Source organism: Erithacus rubecula (genome assembly GCF_903797595.1).
Source record: "Erithacus rubecula genome assembly, chromosome: 2".
Lineage (NCBI taxonomy): Eukaryota > Metazoa > Chordata > Aves > Passeriformes > Muscicapidae > Erithacus > Erithacus rubecula.
In genome coordinates this window covers 2,966,826-2,992,177 of record NC_136685.1, presented here as the reverse complement: position 1 = coordinate 2,992,177, position 25,352 = coordinate 2,966,826, and the positions used below count along the sequence as shown (strand labels likewise).

The 25,352-nt window shown below is 48.6% G+C and overlaps 2 protein-coding genes and 1 long non-coding RNA gene across 5 annotated transcripts in view; 1 reads left to right on the top strand and 2 right to left on the bottom strand.

Moving 5' to 3' along the window:
• Positions 1 to 20,202, bottom strand: part of GATA4 (GATA binding protein 4) — a 29,033-nt gene extending 8,831 nt beyond the window's left edge. Inside the window, exons 1-3 of one of the 3 annotated variants that reach the window (XM_079298218.1) lie at positions 20,083 to 20,202; positions 19,353 to 19,594; positions 1,112 to 1,281 (exon numbers count right to left, since the gene is read on the bottom strand). In XM_079298218.1, the coding sequence (XP_079154344.1) occupies positions 1,112 to 1,281; positions 19,353 to 19,461 (279 nt within the window). In that variant the 5' untranslated portion in view covers positions 19,462 to 19,594; positions 20,083 to 20,202. Of the gene's footprint in view, positions 1 to 1,111; positions 1,282 to 19,352; positions 20,052 to 20,082 lie in introns of those variants that run through there. The other 2 variants (XM_079298216.1, XM_079298217.1) reach the window with 2 other exon arrangements.
• Positions 1 to 25,352, bottom strand: part of LOC306798267 (gallinacin-9) — a gene marked incomplete at its 3' end in the record, with an annotated part of 229,457 nt that overhangs the window by 108,408 nt on the left and 95,697 nt on the right. The gene's annotated exons all lie outside the window — the stretch shown is intronic.
• On the top strand, positions 20,372 to 23,732 carry LOC306798272. The gene is made up of 3 exons (XR_013773313.1): positions 20,372 to 20,493; positions 21,377 to 21,535; positions 23,585 to 23,732. It is a non-coding gene; the product is annotated as an uncharacterized lncRNA (long non-coding RNA).

The following is a 25,352-nucleotide window of genomic DNA, read 5'->3' as shown; positions in this document are numbered from 1 at the left end:
TGTGCCTATTGCTCCTTTCCTGTCACTCCAGTTCCCGATGAAGAGTCCTTCCCTGTAGGACCCTGCAGAGACTGGAGGGCGCTGTGAGGTCTCCACAGGACCTTCTCTTCTCCAGGCTGAACACTCCCAACTTTCTCAGCCTGTTGTGATGGACTCATGTCATTGGGGACACAGAGACCTTTCCTAAACCCCTCACCAAAACATGCAGGGAGCAGCAGATTATCAACACTCAGCTCACAGAACCATGGAATGGTTTGGGTTGGGAGGGACCTTAAGGATCATCCAATTCCACCCCCTGCCATGGGCAGGGACACCTTCCACTATCCTAGGCTGCTCCAAGCCCCATCTAACCTGGCCTTGGACACTGCAGGGATCCAGGGGCAGCCACAGATGCTCTGGGCAACCTGTGCTACAGTCTCATCACCCTCACAGGGAAGAAATTCTTCCTAATATCCCTTCTAAACCTTCTCTGTCAGTTTGAAGCCATTCCCCCTTGTCCTTGTCATCCTTGTAAATAGTGTCTCTCCATCTTTCCCATAGGCTTCCTTCAGGAAAGCTGCAATTAGGTCAACCCAAAGCCTTCTCTTTTCCAGGCTGAACAATCCTGTTCCTGTCCCCAAGGTTCCTTGTGCAACCCCATCCTGACTCCACCAGTTTTGGGATGTCCTGACCTGCCCTACAATGGGGGCTTCACCCAATGGATCTGGGAACAAATTAAAAAAAAATATCCAGAGAAGTCCCCATGAAGAGAGGGGCTCACCCAGCAGTGACCAGGGACCCCTGTGGATAAGAGAAGAGGAGCTGGTACTGTGCTGGAACTGGAAAGAGCTGCCATTCCTCCAAATACACCTGCAGTGATACTAAAGCAAAGACTGCCTTTTGCTGAATGAACACCACAAATCCCAAAATCCCTGTGTCCTACAGCCCCTTCCACTGCCTGGCTGAGTGTCTGGAGAACTGCTCTGGGCACTACAATCCTCGGAGTGTCCCAAACACGAGAAAATCCCTCTTGTTTTGAAAGTCTGGACCTCAGCTGGGCAGATGAAGCAGAAACACCCCTAGCCAAGATTCCTTTGCCTCCTCCTCACCCCACTGAGTGCTCTTGACTTACCAGCCTCCTCTGGGGTTTGAACAGGGGCCGGTTGATGCCGTTCATCTTGTGGTAGAGCCCGCAGGCGTTGCAGAGGTAGTGCCCCGTGCCGTCCCTCCTCCACAGCGGGGTGGACATGGCCCCACAGTTGACACATTCTCTCCCCTCGGAATAATCATCAAAAAATTCTGCTGCCAGGATAGGAGAGAAGGGAAAAGACTCGGTTAATTAGGTGGCTGAACCTTGAATTGTTGCTCTGCTTCTTAGTTTAGCCCAAAAGGGATGTTGCAAGAAATCATAAATATTCAGATTTTTATAGGTTGCAAGAAACAGCTCTTCTTTCCCCAAGGAAGATCTTCTGGGATTATTGGGAAGAGAGACTCCTTTCCCTGCCATAGCTGCAGGACTTCTGTGGCAGAAATTGAAACCTTTCCCTTCTGCTTTGCCATTATCAAATTTTTGAGATTGGTCATAGGCAGGGCAAGCAGAGCAGGGCAGCAGAGCAACCTTGGTTACAATCAAGGCAGATTCCTGAGACCATGGATAAACACAAACCCCACAGAACAGAGAGGTCAGGGAGATGCATCTCAGCTGGGCAGGGAAAACCATTCCATGTGCCCTGCTCCTCGTGGGAATGCTCCTCAGCTATTCCTCTGCTGGAGGGAATGTTGCAGAGAGTCAAGGGGAGGTTTGTGTGCCTTCACCCCATTCTCTGCGCAGAAAACATCTCCTGAGTTACAGGAATCCACATGTACAACATGAAGCTTCCCTGTCTGTGGAAGGAGGTTGAAAATGGATGATCTTTAAGATCCTTTCCAACCCAAACCATTCCATGGTTCTGGAATTCAAACCCCAGCTCAGGCTGACAGCTGACAGGGATTGTTGGGAATTTATGTGTGTTAGAGGCTCAGCTTTTGATGGAAATCTGTCTTGTGCTTGATGCCACACTCCAGGGCTTCCCACTGCCTTCCTGGTACATCCTGCACTGGGGCTCAGCTGCAGCTGGGATGGGAGGGATGGTTGGGCATGGAGTGATAGGAAAAAGGGGAATGCATTTAAACTGACAGGGGGCAGGGTTAGATTTTAGGAAGAAATTCTTCCCTGTGAGGGTAGCACAGGGTGCCTAGAGAAGCTGTGGCTGCCCCTGGATCCCTGCAAGTGTCCAAGGCCAGGCTGGACAGAGCTTGGAGCAACCTGGGAAGGTGCAAAATTCCCATGGCAGGGGATTGGAATGAGATGAACTCTAATGTCCCTTGCAAACCAAACCATTCTTTCATTCTGGATGCCCTGGGCTGGGCCAGTCCCTCTGGCTGTGGCAAGGACCAGGAGGTTCAAAGATCAGCACAACACAGCTCGACTGCATCATCCTTTGGAAAGACACAGCTCACTCCCTGTTCCATACAAACCCTTCCAAGAAACCAAGAACTTCACTGCATTTTTTGCTTGTCCACCTGCTTTTTACACAAAAATCTCAGCTTCCTGCTGGAAGATAATTGCTCCCCAAGGAGCAAACCAACAAAATTTGGCTTCTTGCTGAGTTGTGCCTCAATCCCATGTGGGTTCTCTGATGTCTAGCAAGGGTTATGTTCAGACATGGCCTTATTTTCTCTTTTCCCCAGACTATTTTTGGAAAATCTGCAGGAAACTGCATAACCATGAAGCGGCCAAAGGACAAAAAAAATTAATGAAGTGGCGCCAGTTAACAGAGACAAATATTCACGTGAGCCTAATTCTCTCTAGAAAATCTGGCTAAAAATGGCAGGAGATTACACTTTGTGCCCATGGAGCAGCAATTTATTGTACCCAAGCAGCTCTGGAGCCAGAAAAGCAGGAATCCAGTCTCTTCCTGGCATTTCAGGAAAATCTCATTACCCTGGAGCAATTCTGGTGGTTTCAAAAAGAAGGGAATCCCTCCAGGTGATTTTTGTGCACATGGATTCAGTGATACCATAAAGCCTCACTTTCCCCCTTAAAATGACAATTGAGTCACAGCCAAAATCTAAATCAAATAAACTTCCTTTGAAAAGAGAAGGGATTGGAACAGCTGGTCAGGAAAGAACTCGTTTCCTTGAAAAATCTCAAGAAAGGAAAACATTGCACTTTTTAATTTTTTCTTCTTAGAAGTTGTTGATGTTTTTGATTATAATTTTCCACAGAAAAAGCCAAAGTATTTTTGGAGGAATTTTTTTTTCTTTAAAAAATCCCTTATTCGAAAAGAATTAATATGGATTATGTGGACATAATCCAGGGAGAATTCAGCAGAGCACAAGTAATCAAAAGTTAACAGTTAAAACTTGAATGATTTGAGTTGTGCCTGTGACTAATTTCAAATTCTAGTCTTTTTTGGAGATTTTTCCACCAGGAAACTAAAATATGTGAGTTTTTAATCAAAGACAAAGGAGAAAATTCCTAACAGTCCCTCAGAAATGTTAAGAATTGGACTAGTTCTTGAATAAGAAGGTCACTCAACAAAAAAAGAAGTATGGATATATTTCTGATTTTAGAAGAATGTAAATTTTCTGTCTTCTGGCAATAAATTATTTGTTGCCAAATGTTGATTGTTATTTCCCAAGAGTGGCACACCCAGCTCCAGTGCCACGTTATTTTCAATGTTGGTTTCTCATCAACATCCAAAAGACCAGTGCAAACCTGCCTTGAGACCTGCTCTCCTTTTCCATCTGCCTTTGATTGGTATTCTTCCCCATTTCTTTGGTGCCTTTGGGGTGGGTTTGGGTTTTTTTTTCCCAGTTTTCATGGGATTTGGACTGGAACATCTCTCTCAAGGGATTTTCATAGAATCACAGAATGGTTTGGGTTGGAAGAGACCTTAAAACCCATCTCATTCCAACCCCCTGCCATGGGCAGGGACACCTTAAACTCTCCCAGGTTGCTCCAAGCCCCATCCAAACTTTCACTGGTTGAAGTTTCCAAAAGTCCTCTTCCTGCTTCCATGCAATAACATTGGTGAGACTTTCCCCTCCCAGCTGCAGGCAAAGGTGATCCTTGTGAAGGTTCATGAGCAGGAATCATTGGTGTTTGAGATGGGAAGGGGCAGACTTTGTTCCCAGGCTCCACGCAATGGGTGCCTTTCCCTAATCACATCCCATATCAGATGGGTGTGTCCCCTCTGGGCACCACCCAGTGCTGAGTCAGATGACACCCACAGAGTGCAACCTCATCAGAAGCATTCCTGCATCCCTGGGAGAGCAGGGAGAGCTCCCTGACCTCGGGAGGAGAGATTCCCTCACCTGCTCCACAGAATGCTTTGGGATGAACAGGAGTTGTCTAGGACACTGCTGGATGCTGGCTTTGAGATGATGATGTGGGCTTGGTGTCATTTATTGAACAAAGGGTGTTTGGGGCCCTAAGGAAGTGGGAAACAAGGGACTGGGTTTCTTTCTAGAAGAAATAATATTTTTATAATTTATATATATAATTTCACAGGATGAAGTTGCTGAGGGAAGCTTTCTGAGCTTTTCTGCTCTGAAAAACTCTGAAAAATCTACAAAATAATGGGAAACCTGAAGACCTGCAGCCTGTGCAGTTTGATATGGATGGGTGTCCAGGACCCAGGAAACCAAAATGTTCCAAAGTTTAGATCCCACAGGGATCCACCACCAGCCTGAGCTAAATTGGGCATAGAGATCTTCAAATGCACTAATTGTTTAATTTGTCACTGTTATTAATAATGGGGGATTAAAGAGACTCCCCAGGAAAAAGCAGCAAAATGTTTCCTTGGCTTCTGCCTCAGGGCTGGAGCTCTAAATCCTGGCATTATGAGATCCCCTGACACTTATTCCTTGTGCTCTGCAGGCGGGAAAGGAAACGTTTATCCAGGCAGAGAATGGCCCGAGCAGCTCCCCAGGGCCCTGAACAATGAGGGGGGAAGGAAAGGCTCCCCCAGCCACACTCAGGGCAATAATTTCCTTTCTATGGCACAGGAGCCGCTGCCTGATAATGGAGATTTATGGGTCCATCCGGTGACCTCTGTAATGGCCTTTCTGCTGGAGAGATTTACTCCCTCTGCCACAGCCAGGTACAGGCAGCACTGGGGCAGGGTGGAGGGAAGGATTTGCTGATCAGGCCATGGCTGGGGGAGCCTCGTGTGTGCTTCCTCTTTGAATGTGCAGCTTCCCCACGTGCTCTTGGCCAAGCCCTTATCTTGTATCTTGGGATCATTCAGTCCTTTTTATGGGCTGGGTCCTTGGTGTTGGCTAATCCTGATGGCCTTCTACTTAATTCTTCATAAAACCCCATCTTTAGTCAATGAGGGAGCTTCTCACATGAAAGGAGATCTTGAAATCTCACTGAATGACCAGTGGAGAGTATGGATGGTGTCCCAACCCTATCCTGGTCATCAACTTGCTGTGTAAAATGAAATATTTTCCCCTCACATCTACTGTTTATGAGCACTGCAAGGTCTAGGGCAGGAAATGTCACTTGTGTGTTGCACAACAGCCTCCTAATCTTGGGTGAGGCCTTGAGTATACTCATGTCAGAAATACTTTCCACAATGGGACATCCAGTCCCCAGGGAGCCAGGAGTGATTCCTGAGTGGGGCACAGGGGTCTGGTAGGAAAAAAAAGAATTCTTGGATATGACATTTGGCCATTGGGAGGAGTCATTCACATCCACTGTGATCGACCTGTATGGACAATGCTGGGGTCATCAGAAAAGCAGATTGGAGCTTGTCCTGCCAGCCCACACCTCCAGCACCTCTGGCTCTCCAAAACTCTCAGGAATTTTGCCTTCCTAAACAGGAGAACCATTGCAACTCACCCCAAAGCTTGAAGACTTTTGCCATCATCTCTGCAAACCCCAACTCTGCCTGTCTGGCACTAGATCCATTCCTAAGTCCAGACCCTTGGGCTTTTCTTTAGCAAAACATCCCTGGAAGTGGTTCAGGCCAAGTTGGACAGGGCTTGGAACCACCTGGGATAGTGGAAGGAGTCCCTGCCCATGGCTGGGGGTGGAACTGGATGAGCTTCAATGTCCCTTCCAACCCAAACCAATCTGTTTGCATAGAAGAATTTATCTTGAATGCATAAACTTGATGGATCAGGACCCTAAGGAATGATAACAGAAAAAGGATTTTGATCCTTCACTTCAGAACCAGCATCCAATTTACAAATTTCTCTTCCCAAACCACCCTGTGGAAGGGGACAAAGAGCCCTCCCTGCCCTGGTTTGGGTCAGACCCTCCTGCATCAAGAACAGTGAGATTGTCTTCTACTTCCCTCCAGCCCCCTCCTGCCTTCACCCTCTCTGGATGGAAAGAGGCTTCCATTAATATAGCACTGGAGTTTTGTTTACAGCTGGAGAGATATTTGATATCAACAGTTCCCCCTGCAGAAGTGTCTTCTCAACCCAACGGAGCAACTCAGCAAAGGAGGAACTGTCCTTCAAACACAGCCAGGCCACTTACAGGCTCTAAACACAGCCTGAGAGCAGTTTTCCCAGCAGAGAAGCAGTTTCCTAAAACAATTTGTTATGATAAGAGGTGAGAGCCACGATCCTGTGTATACACAAACCCCAAATGGACTCTCAGGGGCACTCGCAGCTGAGGCAAAGGACATGGACACCCTGGAATCCCACCCAGGACACCCTCACCTTCTGCTTCAAGGGGCAGCCACAACACAGGGGAAACAGGATTTACCACTCCCAGAAACTTTGTCCCAAATCCCAAAACTGTTCCCATTAAAAAGGGGCAGTTTGGAAATCCTTGCTATTCTCCCAGGCTTCTAAACCAGAATTTTTCTGCAGCTAGAGGAGCTGAAAGCCATGTCTTCTATTTCTTTGAGGTGTTTCCATGAATTGCATGATTCCAGAAGCTGAAGTTTCAGGGGGAAAAACCCAGCAAAAGGTTTCTGGTCAGATCACAGCTCAATTAAAAGTGATTGTCCAGGATTGTGACAGAGAAGGTAAAAAAAAGGAGGAGAAACAAAAGAGGAATGGGCAGAGAGTGACTACAAATTTTAAAAGCCCAAATTTATGCATGGGGGAGCTCTGTAGGCAAAGGAAAGTGAGCCTTTCCTTTGTCTATGGGGAGATCACAGCTTGACACACAGGCTGGGATCAGAAAGTGAGGATGGAGCTAATGGAGCCAAGGAAGTTTTTGTAAAAACAGGTTTTGCTCATTGGCTTTACCCCCTCTGCTCCCTCCTCTCTTCCTCTTTCCTCTCAAACAGAATTTGGGGAAATTCACTCAGGATTTTGGAGATGAATGGGATCTAAGCACAGGGAGAGCAGGACAATGTCTGAGCAGTGCCCATCACCAGGCTGGTGCTGGGGGAATGTGGCTCCCTGCTCTCCCCTGGTCTGGATTAACAGAAGGCATCACTCAATCACCATGTGATTGAAGATCTGCAGGATGTGGGGGGCCAGGTAAACTCCCCACACTCAGCCAGAAACACGCTTTCATTGTGCAGCCTCACAGAAATGGCTTGGTGCCATCCCAGAAAGTTTTAGGGTTTATCTGACACGTCTATGGTGGAGAAAATGGCTGTGTACCCACTTAGCTGCCTGGGCCAAACAGTTTCTGCTCTGAAAACATAAAGACCCTACTTATTGCTGAGCAAACATTCACCCTACAGTCTGGCTTTCCAGAAGGCAAAGAAATCTGCTTTTTCCGCGGAGACATTTCCCGTGCAACCCTTTCCCAGGCCAAATGTTTCACGTCAAGGCAAAGGGAACATTGTGTCCCTCCCCTGCAGAACTCCCTGCTCTGCCTGCAGCAAGCCAAGGTCTGTGGCACACACCATTGCCAGCAGCCAGGAATACTCCTTTCCTTCGTGGATGTGTTTTCCACGCTTTGAAGGACGGTGGAGGTGGAAGCAGCCAAAGGACCAGCTGAGATCATGTGCAGGAGGGTCACGATGGAAGGTTGGGCAAATTCTGGTCCTGGCTTGGAGTTCAAGCTTGGCTCTGCTGTAGGATGCCCTTGAGCAAGGCTTTTCATCTCGTGGTAAGGAGTGACACTGGAGGGGGGCAGCTTTCAAAAGCCACAGCTGGAGACAAGAAATGGGTGGGTGGAAACAAGATGGTTTTCTCTGAATCAGAATTAAACAGTGTTTTGGGAAGGGGCAGGAGCTGGGGGAATGGCCAGTCTGGCTACTTGGGAAAGCATTGAGAGCTCTCCAGAACACCAGAGCCCAAACCATCCAGCCCTGTGGAGTGCAGACAGTCCACACACACTCTGAAGGACCATGTCCCACATCCCAAAGGTGCACAGCCTGCTCTGAAGGAGACAGGAATGCAGACATCCCTGAAGGTCTTGTGGTGGGAGCCTCTTGGCCACCTCTTGGAGAGTGACCTGGTGTCCAAGAGCAGCTTCTGCTGACTGTCAACTTGTGCCTGAGTGAGCTCCCACCCACCAAGGTGACCTCCCCTTCCTTACTCCTCCTCGCAGTTCTTACACTTGTAAATATCCCAGGCCCCTCTGATAAACAGGAGATTCCTCCGCTTATCGACTGTCCAAATATTTTTTAACAAATCTCAGATTAGCACGGAGAGCCCAGAGAATGGGCAAGATGGGGTCAGCCACAGCCTGGGGTCTGCTTGGCAGGAGGCACCTGGAAATGGTCTTTCTGTCTTTTGACAAAGAAAAAAGAGCTACAGCCTTGCCCTCCTCGAAATCTGGCCCACCTCCAAGTGGATGTGACTCTTCTTTAATGGCCTCAGGGAGGGACAGTGGGGAAAAAATGAAGAGGATCAGAAAAGCATGGGATTTGCAGTGCCATGATCCCTCCTGGGCAGCTGTTTGTGAGTTGGGATCATGTGCAGCTGTCTCTGGTGCCCCACAGGGCACCACAAGCAGGTGTGCTGTGGAGTCCTGCCAAGCTGCTCATGGCTGAGCCATGGGAATTGGCCTTATGGCTGTGGGCTGACTGGGGAACCTGGGCCAGTTACTGGGCACGTGCTGCAGCCTGACCCTCAGCCCAGCCTGCAGAGTCTGGCCATGTCCAAATGTTCTGAGATCCCAATCACATCCAAACTTCTTCCCAGGAGCTGCAGCAGGAGATGCTGGGCTCAGGCTGAGATGGTCTGTGCTTGGACCATGCCAGGGGCTGGCAGTTATCAGAATCAATATCCTGAGCTAGAAGGGATCACAAGGATCATTGAGCCCAGCTCCTGCCTCTGCACAGGACAACAAGGTGATTCTTCAGCAGTGGCTGAAGATTATGGTCTGTTGGGTTTTCATTAGGAGAAAGGGGAATGCCCATCCTTGGGCGTTCCAAAGGATCATCCACATGCCCTCAGTCACTGCTGAGGTGGTTGTCCTGCTAGGGATCTTAAAATGTGCATTTCTACAATCCTGCAACTCTAAAAACAAAAAGTTTGGGGTGAGTTTTTTCACCAGATTAGAAGGGCAGACATTTATCCAAAGCAAATGGGCAAAATATTTATTGTAGGAATACAATCAACTGTATTGTTGTTATTGTATTATTGTGTGTGAGGTATGCATATATATAAACATATATATTGTATATATTCACATAGTATGTTCTAGAATCACAGAATGGTTTGGGTTGGTGAGCATCTTAAACATAATTTGGTTTCAGACCCTCTTCCATAGGCAGGGATGATCTTGAGAATGCCATTGTAGCAAGGTAAAAGTCATCTCCAATCAATTCTTTCTGGTTTTGCTATTAAAATTATTATTATTCTGTGCCATATAGAACTTAGCTGTCTAGAGTGGTGTGTGCATATATATTTATATATATGTGCACAAATGCATATACATACATATTTTTGAAAACTCATGTGTAAAAAAAACATAAGATATATAGAACCCCTCACTTTATAAATATAAAATGTCTATACCATGGGTAGGAATATATGGAATATGTAGGACTGTTCCACTTATCCAATCCCTCCCTGAGTACACCACTGATCAATACTGACATATCCAAACCCCTGTCACACTTTTGTTCTAATTTCACCAATTTAAACACCAGCTCTGCCTGCAACTCAGAGCTGCTCCACTGATAAATCCCACTCAGAGGAGCCACACCAGCACAAGCCAGGCCAGATCCCAGCCTCCCAGCAGGACTCCAGCCAGGGACAAACAAAAAGGTGTTTGCTACAGCTCATCACGTTAGAGGGGACAGTGAGTTTGTCTAACCCCTGGCCCTTCTCTTTTCCTCTTTTATTAGTTATTCTGCACGTTAAGTCAACTCAGCCCCCGAGCAGGAGGGGAGGAGGGGATGATAAAGCATCTGCAAAGGTCACATCTCAGCCCAATAAAACGGCAGGTACCGAACTTATCAGGGCCACATATAACTTGCAGTTTTTCTAACTCAATTGATTGGACTTTTTATCTAAAATAACAGGCATTATAAGATAGGCGAAAGTCGAGATAAGGAGGAAAATTGAGTAGGCCTGGAATCAAGATCAGCCTGGGGACAGGTTCAAACTCCCACACCTGCCCCAGAGGAATCAATGAAAGTTTCTTGGCGCCGTGCGCTCGTTTGGAAACGCGGCTGAAGTTGGGTGAACTTTGAGACCGCGGCGTTTATTCTGTGATTAAAATTAACCTGCTCACCCGTTGTTATTGATTTGTGTGGAGGGAGGTGGCAGAGCCTGACTGGGATGTGGGTTTGGGAAGAGAAGTGCTAGGGGAGAGCAGGGAAGAGACCCTTCCCTGGCTCAGGGCAAAGGGAAGGGGATGTGATGCGGATTTCACCCTCCTGCTTGTGGTCCTACTTATTTTGGGAAGTGAAAACACCCTCAATTCCAGATCTTCCTGTCCAGAGGGGCAGGATAAATTACAGCGTCACTCATGTGTCCCAGGGAAGTAATGAAACATGGGAAAAGTCATGCCCAGGATGCAGAGCATCATCCCAGCCCAGCTCTCCCCTCCCCAAAGCAGCTGCCCCTCTCATGCTCCACACCAGCCAGGCATGTCCCAACCCAGAGTCCTTCCCAGCAGCCAGTCCCCCGGGCAGGCAGCCCCTGGGGCCAGCACTCCCATCCCAAAATAATCTCAGACATCTGGGACCACACGTCATTTGGAGGAGTCCTGATGTCTGGGGCTCAGGGCCTCGCTGATTTTTTTTTTTTACAGCTCCAGCACTGAGAGCCCTGGATGTTGAATAATGGTGGCTCCCTGGCTTGCAAATTCAAGAGTCTGGCTTGGGAACTCATAGGAGTTTAAATAATAAATATTACATTTTTCTCTTCTTTTTTTGCCTCGTCTAGGATTTCAGCATGAAGGAATCAGGGTTTTCCAGCCTCTCCCTTGTCCAGGAAAACTGTTCTTTCAATTTCTGAAAGAGCAGAGCCTGACAGAAGATAACAGGACTCCAGAAGCTGGAACTTGAAGGAAAATTGAGGTGCAGCAAAGCACAAGGGGCTGGCAACAGCCAGGGTGGGTAGCTGGGAATCCAGCAAGAGGGAGATTTCTCCTGAACTGTCTGGAGATGTTTGCAGAGCCTAAGGAGGCCCTTGAGGTCAGAGGGCAGCCTGGAATTTGCTTAAATATTATAGACACAGGGAGCTCCATGAGGAAAAAACAGGAAGAATTTGCAAAGTTGTTCTTGGAGGGACTGGTGTGTTCTCCTTCTCCCTCCCTGCTTCATCTCTGCCCCTAAATTTGGGTTTTAAACCTTTTAGGGGAGTCTGATGGCAGTGGGAACCCAGCCCCATCCCAGCTGCCTGTAAATCCCCCGTGCTGGAAGCGGAAAAGGGCTGAGCTCTGGGAAGGAGAGCAGGAGCAGGGAGCAGCATCCCTCCACGGGACCTCTCCTGAAATGCTCCCCAGGCAGACACCAACTTAATTCCCAGGGATTAGGAGGAAGCATTTCCAGGCAGTGAATTTGTTATCCCGGATTCAGAAGCAATCCAGTACCAGTCCCTGGTGGAGACAGGAGATCAACCCTACAGGATCCCTCATGTGGCTGCCCTCACCCCACCTCTGCTGCAAAAATTAGTAAATTTTGGCTTTCCAGGAGTTATTTCTTTTCCCCTTTCATAAACTAAATTAATTTCTGAGTCTCTCCCAAGGCTGGTGTGAGCGGTTCGAGCCCAGCTGGCTCCAGTAAGGGTCTCACAAGCTTTAGGGGTGACTAAAATAATTATAAAAAATCATTAATTGCTTCATGCTGCAGGATATAAACAAAGTGGCCACTTCTCAGGGAAAAAAAAAAAAAAAAAAGAAGGTCCCACTGGATTTTGGGGTTTCACCTCCCTGAGAACACATGTAAATTCCCATGTAATTTGCAGTGGGCTGAGTTTCTTCCCTCTGGAATCTATTTGCATGGGCCTGATCCTGCACCAGCTCCCAGGAAACTTAAATCAGGGATGGCTTCAGCTCTGAGCAAGGAATGTGGGTATTTTTGAGGTTGTTTTTTAATTTGTCATAGTCCATACAGAATCTGTTTTTTAGAGGATGGCTGATCCTAAAAACCTGAGCAGGTTTGGCTTTAGAAAGATAGAGAAAGCAAAAAGACATTGGAAATACCCCACTTGCTCCTCCTAATTCTACAATTAGGTAGAATCCATCTCATTAAGCAAAAAACCCCTCTGTGCCAGCAAATAATTGAAAAAAAAAATTAATCATTGGGCACTTCTTGGAAAAGAAAAAATTATTTTCTCTTCCAGTTGACGCTGCCCCAAATTTGGCTTTAAAATCCAGGTCTTGCCAAAACCCCGAAGCTGAAACATTTCAGCACTGATGGCAGGGTCAGATCTGCATCCAACTTGGAAAATTTCTGCCTGGCTCTTCTTTTTGGAGCAGATCCAGCACCCGCCAGTTCTTTTTTTGGGGGGTGAGAAAATCCAGCCCGAGCTTATCATATTGAAAAAGAAATCGCCGCCGAGCACGGCGAGCGTTTAAAAAGGTGCACGAGCGTAGGGAATGCAGCAAGGAGCTTCTGGAAAAAAAGAAAAAAAATGGGGGAAAGAAGGGGAAAAAAAGGGAAAAAAAATGGAAAAAAACCCAACATTTTTGGAGCAGGTTTGAAAACACAGGCGTTTTCAAAACAGTTTTTAATGCCACTCGTGCCAACGGCGCTGGAATTATTTTCAAGAGCTGTCACACAAGTGCAAGCAGCCGTGTGTGGAAAGCCCTCAGTGCTCAGGCCTGGAGGATAATTGGGTTTAATTTGTCATTACAGATGTATTTACAGCTCAGGCTCGGTCACCGTGACCGATGATGTGGGGAAAACTTGGAAAGGCAGGAGAGGTTTTCATATTTTGCCATAATGTGGGATGTGATCGTAGACAGCTGCAAGAGTTCTGCCTCGTGAAGGAGAAAGACCAGTTTTTCTTAAAAAAAATAAAAAACACAACAAAAAACCCTCAATCTGACCTTATAATGAAATTTGCTTCTATAATTTGGGTTAATTTGTGAGGTCAGAGCAAATTCTCACCTATTTCCCTGGTTATTGAAGCAGCGTTTCACACTCGCACACCAAAGGCAAATTTACACCTTCCTGCCAGACGGCAGCGCGGATTCCGACCCGCCGACAAGGTGAATATTTGGCATTTCCAGATATTCCCATCTCCCTTTCTGCAATCCTGCAGGCATAATTACACACATTCCCCACTCCAGAGCAACTCAGAGCTCTAACAACCCAGCCTGGCTACTACAACCAAATGGTTTGGGCAGCGTAATCGCGTTGGGGATCCCACATATCCAAAATGCGCGAACAGTGCAGCAAAAATTTTTTCTGCCTTTCCCTCCCAGCATTACCAAAACTTTCTTTCCTAAACCTATGGATTGAGGTATATTCCCACCTGGTTTTGCAGGAAGCAATGAGCTCCAAAGGGGAAGCAAACTCTTTGATAAGTTTTTTATAGTTGGGTTGCAAAAGCCTTGAAGGACCCAAGATTTCGACTTACTCTGCCCCGTGAATCCCCAGGAGTGTCACTGAGCAGGGGAGATCCCTGAAAATCCCATTTCTGCACCTCCTTTTCAATAAGGAAATTGAAGAGAGGGAAGCACAACTGGGCTGGTGTGCAGATTCAGGAATAAAACCTCTCAAAGTTGATATATAAATTTGCATTACTTCTTTTCTTCTTACAAAGCTCTGCAGGGCTCAAGGAGCAAAAATTTCAGCCCAGAGCCCTGAGCTGATGAGAAATAAAGCTTCTGAATGTTTTGGGACAACACAATCCATTCTTTAAAATTGGATTTTCCTTAAAATTGCACTTTTTTTTGATAGCCCCTGCAAATATCCTCCCCCAGAAAGAACAAGCTGCCAACCTTCAGACACATAAAATGCCACTTTTTCACCCAGTTTGGAATTTTATTTGCTGATTGGTGCTTTGTTGGTGTTTTTTTCCATACATCCTTAAATTTTCAGAGTGAAGTGGTTTGCCCATACAAAATACCCCTTTGCATTTGGAGTTTTGGGGAGCCCCTTTCTGCCAGACAAGCCAAGGTTTTCCCAGCACCAGAAGAGCACAGAGGTGTCAGGATTGGGCCTGGTTTCCTTTGGAATACTCTGCCTGATAAATCCTCATCTGTTTCCAAGAATTTTGCCTCTTTCCCTTAAAATTTCTGGCAAAAATATGTAGAGAGCAAAATACAATCTGTCTCTTAAAAAAAATTGCTGTTATTGTTACAGGGATGAAGAAATGCACATGGATGGGTGAAAAATAATTAATGCTGGTTTAATAAAATCTTAGATTAAGCACCACCACCCACTGCCTTAAATTTTACTGCTCTACAAAAATTTCTGAACATTTCTATTATATGCTACTCCATGGCTGTTCTGTGCGACATAAATTGTGCTTGGTAATACAGTGACATTTTAAAGTAAGAAATTGAATTATTAATAGGGGTGACAGAGTGCCCGTGATGGTGTTATTTTTATTATTATCACTGATTTATTTGCAATTTAAATTCTACTGCTCGGGGGCTTGGAGGGGGGGGAATAAACACTTGTGTGTTCAGGTTTGATCTTGCTCAGAGATTAGAAACCCTGGTTCTGTGAGTTTCATCCCGAATCCCAGACTGACGGGTGACAATTAAATTAGGAGGGAGAGCAGAAGGTGGATTCAAACCCGGAGGGGGGAACAAAGCCCTGGGCGAGCCCCGCGGGGCTGAGGTGAGAAATGCGGCCGCTTGCGAAACGGGGATGGAGGAAAATGCGGACACGTCCTACAGCCCCTTCCCAATGTCTGCAGACCCATCCCTGTATCCTACAGCGCATCCCAATATCCTACAGCCCCTTTCCAATGTCTACGGACCCATCCCGATATCCTACAGCGCATCCCGATATCCTACAGCCCCTTCCCAATGTCTGCAGACCCATCCCGATATCCTACAGCGCATCCCAATATCCTACAGCCCCTTCCCAATGTCTATGGACCCATCCCGATATCCTACAGCCCCTTCCCAATGTCTGCAGACCCATCCCGATATCCTACAGCGCATCCCAATATCCTACAGCCCCTTCCCAATGTCTGCAGACCCATCCCGATATCCTATAGCCCCTTCCCAATGTCTGCAGACCCATCCCGATATCCTACAGCCCCTTCCCGGTGTCCAAACCTCCATCCCAGTGTCTACAGCCCCATCCCGATGTCCTTCAGCCCCTTCCCGATATCTTACAGCCCCATCCCGATATCCTACAACCCCTTCCCGGTATCCAAATCCCCATCCCAATGTCCTGCAGCCCTATCCCGATATCCTACAGCCTCATCCCGGTGTCCAATATCCTCATCCCAATGTCCTACAGCCCCTTCCCAGTGTCCCACAGCCCTTTCCTGCTGCCCTGCAGTCCCTTCCCGCTGTCCCGCAGCCTTTTCTGCCATCCTACACTCGCATCCCTCTGTCCAATGGTCCCATCCCTCCAGGATCAGGACAGGACAATGCTGGGCCCCCCTCGTCGCCTGCCACCCCGCAGGGACCGGCCACCTTGTCCTTTGGTGCGTGGGGAAGGTCAGGGGCTGCTTGTAGGGCAGAGGGTTGTAACAAATGCCAATGAATCACTAGAAATGTCAGCCCCGGGTTGCGACAGGGCAGATCTCTTAGCATCCCTGTGGGAAAGCTTAAGATCTGGTTCCCAATCTCTCCCCCACCAGCAGCAGAAAGGACATTTTCCAACCCAGTGTCTGCTCCAGGCTTTGATCTTCCCAGATGCTGTTGCTGTGTTCCAGCAGCGCCTGTTTGAGGAGCCCTGACTTCGATTTAGCCAAAAAAAAAAAAAAAAAATACCAACAACCCAAAAAGCACCCACCAGGAATGCCCACGATTTATCCCCAGCCACAGCAACCTCCGCGATGGCACAGCGAAAGTAAAATCCCCACTGCGAACAAAATAAAAGGGAACGGGGGTGGCAATCTGGGGTCTGCCCCTCTTCGCCCAGCCTGGAAATATCCAGGAGGCAGCGAGGGGCTGCGGGATGGATGCGCTGGGACCCCCGTGCGCCCTCCATCCCCGCTCCCCTCTGCCTGGGGAACGGGCCAGAGCCAATCTGCACATCCAGAGTAATTTTGGGAGCGATTTCAAGAGATTTTTGGTGCTGGCGGGGAAGTCTTTTGAGGGGGGATTCTGCAGCTGGTCCTTTTCATGCCTCATTAAGTCGGGAATTCACAGTAACTCCATCCCAGGCAATGCCTGGGGCAAGTTCACTGCCTCGACCGCAGGGTCTGATCCTGCTCTTCAGGGTAATGAAATCAGTCACCAAACTTACCCTGAAAAGCCCAAATTTGGCATTTTGAACTCACACCGGGGAAAGTTTTTCAAACGGGCCGTGCATTTTACCCATCCTTCCCATTGCTTTATACCACGGTTTAACCCAAGCCAAAATTCCTCAGTTTAGGGAAAAACAAGAAGATTTATATTTGCTTTAGTGTTATTTTCTTCGAATACATTTTCACTAATCTTCTTTTCCCTGTGTGTTGCTTTATTGTTACAGGGATATATTTATATAAAACGGGGAAAAAAATCATGCGCAATTGTACAGACTCTGAATTCGTGTCAACATATTCAGCTACACCTGCCCATACATGATCTTTATTTTTAGAAAATGGTAATAATTAAAATTTTAATGACCCTAGGGCTGCTCTGCATTTAGCACTACCCGAAGGTGGTGGTTATTTGTCTGGGAAAAGAAAACGAGAGCGCTGCAAAACCCACTCGATTTGAAAGGATTGCACCTTGAGATTCCTCTCTGTGCAGAGAATAAAATTACTTTTAGTTTTAAGAAAAGGCAGAGAAGTCAACTCCACCGTGCCAGGGATTTCTCAGGCGCTGACCAGGCTCGGATGTGGGATTAAAATGGGTCTATGATGGGAGAATGCACGACGGGGTCTCCCCCACTACATCTTTCAGCGCCTTCACTTTTTTTACCCTTAAAATCATTAAAATAAAACCCGTTCTCTGCTCATCCTTCACTCAGCCCCCTCGATGTCCAAAGCATCGCTCGGCTTCAAGGAGGGACCCGGCAGCGGCCGCGTCCCGACTCAGGGAGAAGAGGGAACGGGGCAGGTCTGGACCTTAAATTACTTCCCGCAGGAGCTGCCTTCCAAAAATCCATTTCAAACTCACCAGCTCTCGGGCAGTTAATGTAATTTTAAATGTTTGTTTTAAACTAAAACCCAAGCACTTTTGTTTTAAAATCCGAGTGCTTTCCATATCCAAGGCAGAGGCGTAATTATCCCCGTGCTAATGAATCCCGCGGATTCGGCCGCGCTGCCGAGAATCCGGCACCCGAGTCAGGACCTGGCCGTGAAAAAGAGTCCCTGCTCCTTCCTCCCTCATTAAAAACCATCTTCTGGACTGGATCAGCTCATTCCTTCTTCCCAGAGGTGCTATTTAAATCCCCATTTTTTGCCGGCAAAATGCGGAGCTGCAGCACGAACTACCAGGCTCAAAACTCCCGAATCCCCACGCTCAGCCCCTGACACTTTAAAAGCTGATGGGTGTTTCTGCAACTGCAATTCTTCATTCGCATTATTTTGAGTTTAGGTTATTTTTATTATTAAGAGCCTTTCTGAAACCACCTCAAAGGGGTAATTTTTTTTCCCAAGGAGGAGATGGCACCATGGTCAAATACAAATATGCGTATGTGTTTACTAATATTCAATTAATATTTGGTTGTTTAATTCATCCTGATTTTTTCCTCTATGGTCTACCTTCTCATGGCTTCCCAAAAAGCATTATCTGATTGGCTAAAATTTTATCCTTAATCTGTTTCTCGTTTTGAGAAATTTTATAGCACTTAAAGGAAAGCACAAGAGGTTGGCAAGGCCAAGCCTTCACAAACGCTCAACTTTCCTTCTTTTAACATCTTAAAATAATGCTAAAGACAACACAAATCCTTCTGGAAACGATGTAAAAATCACCTTCTAAAATTCGGGTCAGAGAACACAATCGTAAAATAGATCTGCAGACAAATTTGAAGTGTTTTCTTTGTTAACCCCAAAGCCGACACAAATACCTTCATGCAGAGGAGGCGAGAAGGAAAAGAGGGTTTATGAAACCGCGATGCAAAGATGTGCCTGCATTTCTCTCCCCTTTTATCCCTCTTCCACCCCACGAAATATAAAAGCAGTATTTGAAGCCGTTTGGACGAATTATTCATTGTAGGAACCAGAGGAATTTAATGAAATGAAAGGCTCCGAGATCGGGCTCGGCACAAGAGATCAGGGTGACGTTTTTTGGGATAAGGAGATTCTGAAATACCAGGTTTGAGTTGTTCAGATGTGCCTGAGTTCCCCAAAAAGCACCATTATAAATGTGGGCACATTTCTTTTAATCCTTCTCCATCATCTCTCCCACCTCAGCTCTAAATTTCTCTCTGTCCTCCCTTTTTTTTTTTGCCCAACTGACCTCTCCAAAAATTTCTTTAAAAGACAAGAACGTAAAACAGCCCGAAGGGACGATTCGGAATTCATGGACCTAACTTTGATTTCTTAATTCTCGCAGTTTTACACCTAAAGCCAGCTCAGGAAGGGGCTCCGTGTCCATGGGGCATCGTGGTCCTACATCCCCACCAGATTCCCTAAATCCCCTCTGAGCTATTTGAGGAGCCATCGGGCCCTCTCTCCCGAGCTCTGCTCATCATTCCTCGCCTCTCCTAAATTTCATTTACTTTTTGGAAACCGCGGCCTTTGCGGACGTTGTGGAACGGTGATTTTGCAGAATTAGTAAGAATAAGGACCCCGGTGTTTTCCAGCTCAGACAGCGCCAACCCCAATACTCCAAATTCCTCCCTCCTGCCCTTCGCACCTACTAGAGGGGTGCGCGCCCCCCAAATCTGGGGGGTAGCGGGTGAACCCTTCCCTCCCACTCCCGGCCGTGTGCTCACCGATGTTGGCGTGGCGGGCGGCCGCGGGCGTCCCTCGGCTCTGCAGGTTGTGCAGCATGGGGCTGTCGAAGGGCGAGGAAGTCCAGCTCGTGGCCATTTCGGGGCTCATGTAGGCCGGGTAGGGGCTGGAATAGGAGCCGCCGAAGCCCCTGCCGTACTGCTCCCTCCCGTTGGCAGAAAGGTTCAAGGAGCTGCTGTAAGCCGCCGCCGCTTCCCGGGAAGAGGTGGCCGGGATGGGGGTGCTGGTGGAGAAGGAGAACCGGGGTGACACGGGCGGGTGGGAAGATCCGGGGTTGTAAGCGGCGCTTTCGGCTGCGGGCTGAGTCCAGATGGAGTGGCTGGAGACGGGGCTGCCTTGCTGGGAAGAGGCGCTGCTCTGCAGGTAGGGCAGGCTGGGGAGCATGGAGGTGACCCTCGTGGTGGGCACATAGACGGGGGACGCTGCGGCCGCGCTGTGCATGAAGCCACCTGCCCCCTCGTAAGCCGGAGGGCCGGGGTTGGCTGCCATGGCTAAGCTCTGGTACATCTCTTGGGCCTCCCCAAAGCCCAGCCGCGGTCCGGAGCGATGGGGAGCGCCTGGAAAACCCTCGGCTCCACTTTTCCCCCTTCGGCGGTCTCGCGTGGGCGCAGCCTTCCAGCCAAAACCAAAACACCACCGGCGATGCGATTTTCCTCTCCGACCCCCCCCCCCCCCTCCCCGAGACGTTTCCCCACCTCCCACCTTCCCCACCTTCAGCAGGTCCCGCCGCCTCTTCCAGACCCCAAGCAACAAGTCCAGGTCCCTCCGGAGGGGAAATTTAGCTCCCGCCTGGATTTAGCTGCTCCCATCGGGCTCCATCCATCACCTCCCGCCCCCCCCCCCCGCCCTCCACCATGAGGCTGGGCTGTTTAAAACCCTCGGTCAGTCTCCTCCTCCCTCCCCCCCCCCGCCCGCCCCTTCCAACACCCCCGGGGATCAGGGGGAGATGCTGCCGGGATGCGGGATGCGGGATGCGGCGGCGGCCGGGCCGGGACCCCCCCGGGCGGGGAGATAAGGAGGTTAGAGAAGAGGGGGAGGTGAAAGGAGGGCGGACACAGCCGGGAAGGTGAGAGACAGCGATGCTCTCTCCTCTGGCCCGGAGCAAAAACCTTTGTCCCGCAGGTACGATCGGTGCTTTAAGTTGTTAATGGCCCCCGGGGCCGGCGTTTGATGTGGGCGGCTGGGGAGGGCTGGGGTGGGGGGTAGTTAAATTAGGGAAAAGTAGGGAGGAAAGAGGGAAAGGAGGAAGGATGGCTCGACCCTCCCACCCCGCGCCTGCCCCACGCGTGCCCGCACCCCTAAAACCCGGCCACGCGTGACCCAGGGGCTTCAAGGAGAAAGAGGGGAGCATTACCCACTGCAGCCCATTAGTGCTGCCCGAAGTGGGGAGCAGACCCCAAGCAGCGCTCCCAGGTGTTTTTTATCCCTCTCCCCCATTTTTTTCCCGTGTGGGGAACTGGGAGAAGCTGTCAGGACTGTGGGGTGTCCCACTGGGGACTGGGAATGCTGTAGGTCTGGATGGGGAGGAATGTCCCAGAGTCGTGGGACAGACTGGGGGAAAGGGGTGTTTTACCTCGTATTGGGTTTGTTTCGAATTTGGTGGAATTTGGGGGAATTTTGGGTGGGTTTGGGCCTTGGGATGCCATCGAGGCCTTGCTGGTGGCTTGCAATGGCCAGAGCCCAAAACCCACTCGTGGAAAGGGATCAAGGTGAAACCCTCTTCCCAAGGAGGGTCCGGGAAGGGGGTGGATGAGTTGGGACGGTGTTTTCTCTGCAAATCCTGGAGAGAGCCTCTTGGACGGGGCTTGGAACAACCTGGTCTGGTGGAAGGTGTCAGTGCCCACGGCACGGGGGTGGGAACTGGCTGAGCTTTTAGGCCTTTTCCAACCCAAACCATTCTGGAATTGTAGGATTCCGTGCAAACCAACCTTACACCGGGAGAGAGGCTGGACGGGGCGCGGTGGGGGAATTATGGCCGGAGAGATAACTGCTGGGACTGCTTTAGGTTTAACCAACAGATTCCCCCGGCTGAACCCCTCCGCTGGGCTGAATTTAGCAGCAGCAGAGATAACCAGCAGATAAGGGCTGATACCCTGGGAGGACAGCGGGAGACGGGCAGGCGGCCGAGGAAGGGGAGAGAAGCCGGAGGCAGCGCTGGGAAGGGGTAAGGATGGAAGCGAGCCGGGAATAAAGGGCTTTAGGGGAAATCTGTGTCCCCCCGACCCCCGGGGAATGGTTGGTGTGTAACCGGCCTAGGATGGAGCTTTTCCACAGGATTCCCTAAAGAGGGAACAAGGCAACAAGCAGCGAGTTCCCCTCTCGCCCTACAAATAGTAGTGGTGATAATAATAACAATAATAAAAAATTAAAAAAAAAAAAAAAATGGAAAATCGAGTCACTTTTCAAGCCCGAGGAAACAATAGGAGGAAGCTTTCGGGGAGGCCTCTAGGAAGGGGCTCGCTGGGGTCCCGGCGTGACAGCGAGGAAGAGGAGCGAGGGGACAGAGAAGCGCTACCCACCTTCAGTGCTGGGGGGGCACGGGGTGGAGGGGGGCGAGCCCGTGGGGCTGAAATCTCCCCCTCGCTGTGGGGAAGGCAGAGGGCTCAGAGATGCCCGGCTCCTGCTTCCCTGGGGGGGGATTAGGGGCAGCGCTGCCCCCCTCCTGGCTCCCCAGTATGGCCAGTCCCACTCGCTGACTGGTTTGCCCACATCACGTGGAAGTGGGCGGCGATGGGAGGGAAGGGGGGTGAAAGGGGTGGCCGGTATCTGTTGCACCATCAGCCGGGCGCCAGGTTTCATGGCTGTGGAGAAGAGGAAAAAAAAAATACAAAAAGGAGTAAAATAAAATAAAATCAAATAATAAAGTCAAACCAACCCCGCGGGCATGGCCCCATCAGCTGGGCAGCCCAGGGATGGCTGTTCCCGGCTCCCAGAAAAAAATCAGGGGAATTTTCTGAGAGATACAGACACCCCCCAGTCCCCCAACCCCGTTGGAATCAACCCCTTTCGCTGGCGATGTTGCACAGGAGAGATTTTTCCGTGCCGCAAATGGTGATCCCAAATTACAGAGTGAGGAGCTGGCAGCGGGTCTCCCCTCTGTCCCAGCCAGATTGGGGGTGCTCCCCCCAGGCTGGACACCCATTTTCTGTCCCGCCATGCTCTGATGGGTTTAAAGGTCAATGATGAAGTGCAGGGGGGGTGCTGCACCCCTCTGGGGTCCCGATCCCATGGGGGGTTCAGCCCCCCATCCACAGCCCCCCCTCTCCCAGGGGCTCACTTCACCTTGGACATCGGGGGGTTCCACTGCGGCGTTTCCCGGGAATAACTCTCACAACATTAATATTTCCCTCACTCTAGAATTTCCCGGAAAATTTGAGGTTCCTACCCTAAGGCTGGGGGAGAGATTTCAGCGAATTTTGGTGCTTGGAAATTTAAATATTGAATTTAAATTCCAAATCTCGGTATGAAAGAGACGGGGAGGGGAAGAGGGGATGGGAAAAGCGATTTATTGAAGGGGGATGGAGGTGAGGAGAGCACTTTGGGGGTGCCCCAGGGTTGGGAATGAGTCCCTGGGGATATGGCATCCCCTCATCCTCTGTCCTCATATTATTCTGGAATACCCAGGGGGCACAGGGACTCCCCAAACCCCCAAAAATTGGAAAACGCATTTGGAGATAACCCCAAATATCGGGAAGAAAATAATTATAGCCCCGTATAGAAATAAAATAACAGGCACAGAAATACATAACAAATAAACATCAGGAACGGTGTCCCTGTGAGTATTTGTGCTTTCAGCACACGGGGAAAAATATGTAATTAATAAAAGGTGTAATTTTATACGAATCTATACAAAAAATAACTATAGACGGGACTTAATGTATGTTATAATTCACAGGAATGTCTGTTATGTGCAAACATAGATGTACTGTCATACCGAAATAATTTATTGTTTATAATTTATAGAGCCCCGTGGTATTGGTTTTGTATATATGTAAATTATTAAATATTAAAAAAATAGATATATAACATAGAAACGATAATGCTTAATAATTAATATATAATATCTAAACAGATAAATACGTATATTTAAAAATATGTATGAATACATGTATATATAAAAATATGCTGATGGACACGGGACTAGCAGCACACAGGGAAAGAAAGGAGAATTAAATATATCGATGTCTCTTTTTATATCCCTTCTCCAAAGCAGCTGCCTATCCAGATGTGCCGGGTTCGGGACACTCATCTTTCCTTCCTTTACAAAATTCCTGACGTTTTTCTCTCCCAAAGCAGCAATTTGCTAAAGATTCGTTGAATTCCTACAAAAAAAGCAGTCCTTTCATTAAAAAAAAAAAAAAAAAAAAAAAAAAAAAAAAAAAAAAAAGACAAAACAAAACATAAAACAATTTAAACCTGCCCAAGCAGCAATACCAGGAGCAGAGAAGATTTCAAGAACCTTTGGTTTTGCTACTTCCAGGAAAAAAAAAAGGTAAAAAAGCAATTCCCGTGGGTTGTTTGGCGGGAGTGTGGCCGGGTCCAGCCTCTCTGTGCGGGGAATTATCGGAGCCGGGAGCGCGCATCCCAAAAATGCAGGAGGTGATGGATTTAGGACACAATTCCTCCCGAAAAAGCAGATGGGACACAGAAAACCGCAGCGACCAAAAAAAGCCCCAAACCAAACACAAAACTTTGTTCTGCACCGGTGGAGTTTTTTGTTCGTTTTTTATTTTTTTTTTTTTTCTTGCGATTAACGAAATCTATGTGAAATTACCCCAGGGGAATAAAATTTTGGCCTTGCCCCTCTCCTTTTCAGCCTCCAGTTCTGCCCCAAGCAAGAAAAAATAATAGAAACGATGCCTGTTTCTTAGGGTGTTTTGTTTTGCTCTTTTCCCCCCTCTCTGTGTAGAACTTAGTTCTGCGGTGGTTTTAGAGTTAAAGCTCCGGGTGTTGATGCATGGAAAAAAAAAACCCAAAAAACCCAAACCTTTCCCCCCCTAAAAAAAAAAAATCAACAACAACAACAAAAACCAGCTCAAAACCACTTTAGGAATTGTTGGGTGGTGGGGGAGGGAGAAAAGAGGAAGAGAGGAGAAAGTTAATTTAAATTTATATCTGTGCTAAAATTTGAATTAAAAAAAAAAAAACATGAAACATGAAGAGAAATGGTTTAAAATAGAGGGAAAAAATCAGCGGGGAAAATGTGGTTTTAGCAGAGCAAAAGGAATAAATTCAGCCGGCGGCAGCGGCATATTGGCCATTTGGGAGTATTTGGCGTTTTTATTAGTATTACGTTAATTTTTTAAATTTATTCCTTGCTTTGGCTGCAGCCGGGAAGGGTCTGGAGGAGGGGGCTGGGGGGAATCTGAGAGTTGCAGGCTGTGGGAGGGGATGGGCCACCGCGGGACAGCAGAGAGAGGAGAAATGGGCTCCAAAATTTCGGTACCTTGGGCTGGGTGACATCTGCGGGCGGTATGGATCAGCTATAGGAACCTACCTATAGGTGTCTATCTATAGATATCTGTCTATAGGTATCTGTCTGTGGGTACCTCTAGGCTTGTTTTAGAGCAGCCGGTGCAGCTGAGGAGGGGAATGGGGTCTCAAGCTGAGGGCACGGCACGGCTACACCCCCGAATTTTTGGGACCCGGGGTGGTTTGGGAGTGAGGGAAGAGGCTCCCTGCGAACCAGGAGATGTCTCGGGACGGCATCGCCTCCCCCCACCCGTCTGGGGGTCTGGGGATGGACGGGGGGTGCTGCGCCTTCCAGCCTCTCCTGATCCAGCAAACGGGGGGAAATCCCGAGCTGGAAATCCAGCTCCCTGCTGGAGCTGTGTGGGGGGAGAGATGAACAGATCCTGGACCCTCCTCCCCGTTCTGGGACCCCCCTGCTGTCCCGTACCCACAGACACGTCTCAGGTCACCCCAGCGCAAGGAAAACCCACGGGACACTGTGGAGAACCCTGGGGACAGGGGGACAGCCA